Source organism: Atta colombica, unplaced genomic scaffold, assembly GCF_001594045.1.
Source record: "Atta colombica isolate Treedump-2 unplaced genomic scaffold, Acol1.0 scaffold92, whole genome shotgun sequence".
Taxonomy (NCBI): domain Eukaryota; kingdom Metazoa; phylum Arthropoda; class Insecta; order Hymenoptera; family Formicidae; genus Atta; species Atta colombica.
In genome coordinates, this window is record NW_017259586.1 from 385,609 (window position 1) to 392,166 (window position 6,558).

Here is a 6,558-nt window from a genome sequence, read left to right on the forward strand (position 1 = left end):
CACGCACGCACGCACGCACGCACGCACGCACGCACGCACGCACGCACGCACGCACGCGCGCGCACACACACACACACACACACACACACACACACACACACACACACACACATACACACACACACACACACAAGCAAAATTTAATCTCAAAATAATGAAAAAATTAAAATTTAAAATAGTTAAATATCTTAATTTGAACGAATATTAACAAATCCTTCAAAACCAACAATTATCATTAGATAATTAATAGATAATTAATAATATTCGATATTTCCTGTTTTATGTATGCAAATGTTTTATGTTTTGTATTTTCCTAATGAGCATTTATATGTAGAGGATGATGGATCTATTCGTTACAGCAATTACGTTTCTTTTATTTCATATATTGTATCCCAAGAGGTGATACGTACTGTTCGAAAAGCTCCATGGTTACTTCAAGCCAACAAATGATTCGTAAAGTATATTTTTGACTTTAATTCATAGCAATTTTAAACTAAAACTTATCAGGAACAATGTCAGTTTCGGCATTTGCGAAAAAAACAAAGATAATGATTATAGAAAAAAAGCTTTATCAAGATTACATTAAAATTGAAGTATTGAAATTATAAGACACAATTGATAATTGATTTTTTTTAAAATAAATTATATCATTATTTGTGCTTCGTCAGACGATACAATTTCTGTTTAAACGAATTTTTTATTCGACTATACTTTACTATACTACTTTACTATACTATACTTTACTATACAAAGATAAAAACAGTTCTTATATTAACAACAGTCATATATGGAACATTCTATATATATTTTTCAATACAATATCAATGCGAATAAGATTATTAATAATGTACAATATTATGTGCAATTGTATAATATTAAATAAAAATCGAAATTATTATATCTCGATAGGCTCGAATTGGGAAAAATAATTCATAGTCCATGATTATCTTGATATAAAAATTAAGTTCGAAAGACAAATTAATGACAAATTAGTTTTAATTAATTAACACAAAAAATATGTACTAATACTTTTTACGTTAAATATTATACTGTCATATATTAAAAACAATGTTTTAATGTAAATAAGAAAATGTAATAAGAAAAATTTTAATTTCTCAAAAATGTTTAAAAATGTTGCATATACAATTCTGAAATCGAGCAACTTAATATCGGTATAAACTCTTCGAAAAATTAATAATTGATGTAAATATTATATATTCCAATATTTTCTAATTTGTATGTACCGCGTGTTACATCAACATATTGTTGATGGTGAGTATGTCAAATTATTTTATAAATGTGATATCTTTTCTAGCACACAGATATTATATATATAAAATAAATCGATTAATTATTTGTAAAATTGATCAATTGATTACATTTTATAAATGCATTGTCTTCTCTAGACATTACATTTTTAAAATAACCGACATCTGACTAATACGTATAAGCATTAATGCAACATGCGGTACAAATGTAACGTAATAAATAAAATAAAAAATTATATGTAAAGATAGATAAATTACGCAAAAACTATATGCAAAGATAGATCATAGATTATGACAATTATATTTCATTTCTTTACGCATTGTATCTCAAGGGTGACATAAGGATCACTCAAAGAGCTCCATGGTTACTTTATGACTAACAAATAATCCTAGAGAATAATGTCTTGTAATAGCAATTGGCAGTCTTAATCTTAAACTCATAGAATGTGAAATAGAGTAGCGAAAAGTCCATATTAGTTTCTACATATATTTCAAAGGAAGAAGAAACAAAAGGCAAGAAAATATATTTAGACACTTTCGCAATCGCTCACATTAAAACTAAGAAGTGCTTCTAATGAGATATTTATATAATTAATAATGAGACTAGCAATTTTCAAGCAGTTTTTCCACGATACTTCGTTAACGTTCAGTCCGTCATCGAAATTTCAACGACAAATCAAAAGCAAAAAAGGAGAAAAGAGATGGTTATTCTACGCCACAGATTTTCAATCTTTGATGTATCCTTGTTTCATATTTTGCCGCATTCTTGGAATACTCCCATACAAGATCAACACTTCATCCTTCGAAACTCCTAAATCTTATAATATTCCATCAACTATAATTACGTGTTTCTTCTGCTCTTACTCATTAATAATAATATGTATGGGAAATATTTGTGGATGGTTCCATGACAACGTACCCAGAAGTATTGCAATTAACTCTTTCTACATATTTGGCAGTTTCATACTGATTATTACGTTCGTCTTAAATAAACCACGAATACGTTTGCTTCAAATCATACTTCAGATCTCTTCACGACTACCTTCAGAATCATATCAACAGTCGTCTATGCTAATTCACGCCAAGGACATTTTCGGTTTTTCTTTCTTACTCATCCAATCAGCGTTGTGTTGTGACCCGAACTTCGTCACCAGTATTGTGACCCATTTATCAACACTCTACATGCTTCTGTTAGTGTTTATGATGGATATGCTATACATAAATTGCGTTTGTGTATTAAAGGCTTGTTTCAAAGAAATTAATGATGATCTGGCAAATTTGCTCATAACAAACAATAAATCGCATTCAGCCATATGGATCTATCATGAGCAGAGAAACCATCTTTTGTTGATGAAGCTTAACTACTTGAAAAAACGACATTTGATGGTTAATGATATAGTACAAAAATTAAATATAATTTTCAGTCCGCAACTCCTTGCAACCATAGCCTTATCTTTCATCGAAGTGACTTTTGAATTATACTTCAATATGGTAGAATGGAAAAACGGATTGTATATCAATCTGGCTAAGCAGATTCATCACACTTACGTACTAACCTACATTACGTATTATTTTGTAAAAGTAGCGTTGATAGCATGGGCCTGCGAAACCGGCAAAAATCAAGCCATAAAAATTAGGACTACTGTTCATGACGTGCTTAACAACATTAACAACGAACAAATCAAATACGAGGTATTAAAAAATTACATTTCTATTAATTTTTTAAATATTTCGTATAGTGATACACATTTTTTATAAGTAAAATATAATCACGCAATTAATAATAACTTTTCTTAAATATATTTTAGATATTTTTTATTATAATTTATTTAATATTTTTTATTATAGTTGCACTTGTTTTCTTTACAAATAATGCATTGTGATAACATATTCTCCGCAAAAGGTCTCTCATTGAACGCGACGCTTGTCAGAGCAGTAAGTTATCAACTGTTTACCGTAATTATTTGAATATATTTTTAAATTAAATTCTAGCATTTAATTTATGACTTTTTTTTTTTTTAGATGATGGGTACTATCACTACATATTTTTTAATTTTAATACAGTTTTTGATCTTGTCGCATTCTTGTGATGAAAAGACTGCAAGCAATGTTACACAAACAATCTAAATCAGCACAAAGAATCTTATAAAATATATATAAAAGAAATTTATTTTTTAATATTAAAAATACTTTCTTTTTTTATTGCGACTTTCTAATGTAATCGATCAATTTCATATTTGTACAAATATATTTAAACATATAACATAGTTATATTTGTTTTAAGATTCTCTTAAATTATTAAAGTCTTCGTAAATAAAAATAGAATATATGTAACGTATTTTACAACTATGATTATTTAGAAAGTATTTATTTTTATTGAAGATATTTACAACAAATTTCTTATCTAATACATATTAATTTTTATTTATACTTTAATAGATTGTACCGAAAATTAAGACAAATTAACAATTATATTTAAAGTAAATTTAATATTTAATCAATATTTCTAGATACATTTATAATTCAAGTTTTATTTCATTTTTATAGAAAGTTTTATTAAATTTTTATTAAAAGAAATGTATTATAATGTGATCGCTTCTTTCTGTTATTGTGCTTAAAAATCTAATTATGTTAAGATAATTTTTTGTCCAGACAATTTTTGTTATAGATCATATGCTGTATCTTTTGTTAAAAAATTAATAAATTATTAGTTGAAATATTAAGATACAATTAACTCTAATTTAGATATCCATTTATATTAATTCTAAATTTAAATAATAGGGGTGCGCGCGCGCAATATAATTAAATTTTACTAACTTTGCATTCATACAAGATATATTCGAAAAGTATTCGACACTATAGAAAAGAACTATTTCTAATTGTTGTTTGGATCAATAATTACGTCCCCTTCAAAATACTCTGTTTTGGAAGCCATAATTTTTTTTCAGCTCTGCTCTTACTTTCGGAAGCAATCTTTCTTGAAAGCATTTAAAATATCCAGCAAATACCTCATTGCATTTTGTGTCCTCCATATCATCAAATCTCTTTCTTTTTAATTTTGGAAATAATCAAAAATCACACGGAGCTATATCTGAATTATACAGAGACTGTCAGACTTCGAATATTCGTGTTTCGTCAAAAAATCGAAGATAATGAGATCAATGGATAAATTATCGTGATGAAGCGCCAATCAACGTTTTTTCACAAATGAGACCTGTTTTATCTCACTGCATGAACAAATTCGTTACTTGACGCATTCGATCATTGTAGAGAAATGCTACATTCACGATTTTGGACACTTACACAGTGTACCATTGACTGAAGAACTATCAGATTATGCCGCTTGACAGAACACTTACAAATAGAGACTCTCTCCATAAAGAACACTCGTGTTCTACAATGGTACATTCAAGTACGAAGATATAGGTCTTCGGACTTTCCAAACTTCATATATATATATGTTTTTCACTACAATGTTAATGTTTCGCAAAATGCAAACGACATTTAATAGATGCACAGCAATATACAACAATATTATATTATAACAATATTATATAAAATTATATTACAACAATATTATATTACAACAATATTATATAAAAATCTAGATTAATCCGTTATTATAACTGGCATTTCTCCATCAAACTATTTATTGCACTTCAATCTGGTAACTTTTCAGATAAATATGTTGTATAAATTGTGTTTATGTAAAAGCTTGTTTCAAGAAGATCAACAACGATTTAGAAAATTTGTTGTTTGTATGATCAACCACATTTAGTCAAGTGGTTTTATCACAAGCAGAAAAACTCTTTTTTGCTAAAGGAGCTTAAAGCTTTGAAGAAATGACACTTAAACGTTAGCAAGTGCAGATACTAAATATAATTTTCAGTCAGTTTCCACAGTTTCTTGCAATCTAATCATCATAATCTACATCATAATCGTCATTACTTTCGAATTGTACTTCAATATGATAGATTGGCGAGATGGATTGTCTATCAGTTTGATTGAATCAGACAGATTAACCACAGAAATGCAATGCCGTACGTTGTATTTTATGCTGTCAAAGTAACATTGATAGCGTGGATCTACGAAGCCAAAAATCGAGCCAAAAGATATAACACTATTGTTCATGATCTGTTTAATAATTAATAACGAGCAAATCAAACATGAGATATTGAAAATTTTAATTTATTTTTTTCATATTCATATCACGATACATTTTTTATATACAGAATAAGACATTAAAGTATTACAAGTTATGTAACTACATATCATTTTTTAAAAATTATATATTTTCTTTACATTAATTGATTCATGTCATTTCTTTTTTGCATTAAGATATGTTTACAAAAAAATTACAGTTTAGAGATATTTTATGTTCCAAAATAAAATATATCTTATAAACTGTCAATTTTTCAATATCTTTATTTTAATACTTTTATATAAAATAATTAGAGGAATCATGATATGTATAAAAGAAAAAATTATGTTGTCATTTAAAAAAGTAGAGGTAATCTCTAATAAAAAATCAACCTTTAAAAAATCATTCTTTTAAATTGATTTTATCATTATTTGTTCCCATTGAACTCAACTTTTGTCTAAACATATTTTTGATTCGCGTACTTTCAAAGATAAAATTATAATAAATGTTCACCTTATATATTATATATAATATATATATGTATATATACTGTATATAATTATACAGTTTATAATTACACGTTTCCCAAATCAATTTGTAAATGTTTTTTTATTTAACATTACAGCTATTTTCTTTGCAAATACTGCATCGTGACAATATATTCTCTGCAAAATGTCTCTCTCTGGACGCGACACTTCTCACAATGAGTGAGTAAAACAATCAATTAACACAATTGTTTGAATACCTTAAATTAAATTACAACATTTACTTTATAATTTTGTTTTTATAGATAATAGGTATTATCACTACATACATTTCAATTTTAATACAATTCTTGATCGCATCGCAATCTTGTGATGGAAAGATTGTAAATAATGTTACACAAGCAATCAGGCATTCATAACAAGAAAGTTCATAAAATATAATGGATAAAAAATTTATTTTTAAATATTGAAATACTTTCTCTCTTCTTTATAATTGCAATTCTTGTAACGCATCGGTTAATGTTTTATATTTATATAAATATATTTAAACATATAAGGTAGTTGCTATTTGCTTAAAAATGTTCCTAGATTTCTAATTTATCAAGGATTCTACAAATAAAAATAGAATACATGCAACATATATTAGCATTATGATTACTTAGAA

At 26.8% G+C, this 6,558-nt stretch overlaps 1 protein-coding gene across 1 annotated transcript; it reads left to right on the forward strand.

The window, feature by feature from the left end:
* The first annotated feature begins 1,865 nt into the window (after positions 1 to 1,865).
* Positions 1,866 to 3,395, forward strand: LOC108693549 (putative gustatory receptor 28a). Its single transcript, XM_018202549.1, has 3 exons — positions 1,866 to 2,960; positions 3,117 to 3,203; positions 3,291 to 3,395. The coding sequence occupies exons 1-3, from the start codon at positions 1,866 to 1,868 to the stop codon at positions 3,393 to 3,395; spliced, it is 1,287 nt and encodes a 428-aa protein (XP_018058038.1).
* Positions 3,396 to 6,558: the final 3,163 nt, after the last annotated feature.

What these genes read in the sequence shown, in the direction of transcription:
- LOC108693549 (XM_018202549.1), top strand. Translation starts at nt 1,866, where the DNA reads ATGAGACTAGCAATTTTCAAGCAGTTTTTCCACGATACTTCGTTAACG. An exon ending in ACGAACAAATCAAATACGAG is followed by an intron (nt 2,961 to 3,116) that starts GTATTAAAAAAT and finishes TTTTTATTATAG; the next exon opens with TTGCACTTGTTTTCTTTACA. An exon ending in ACGCGACGCTTGTCAGAGCA is followed by an intron (nt 3,204 to 3,290) that starts GTAAGTTATCAA and finishes TTTTTTTTTTAG; the next exon opens with ATGATGGGTACTATCACTAC.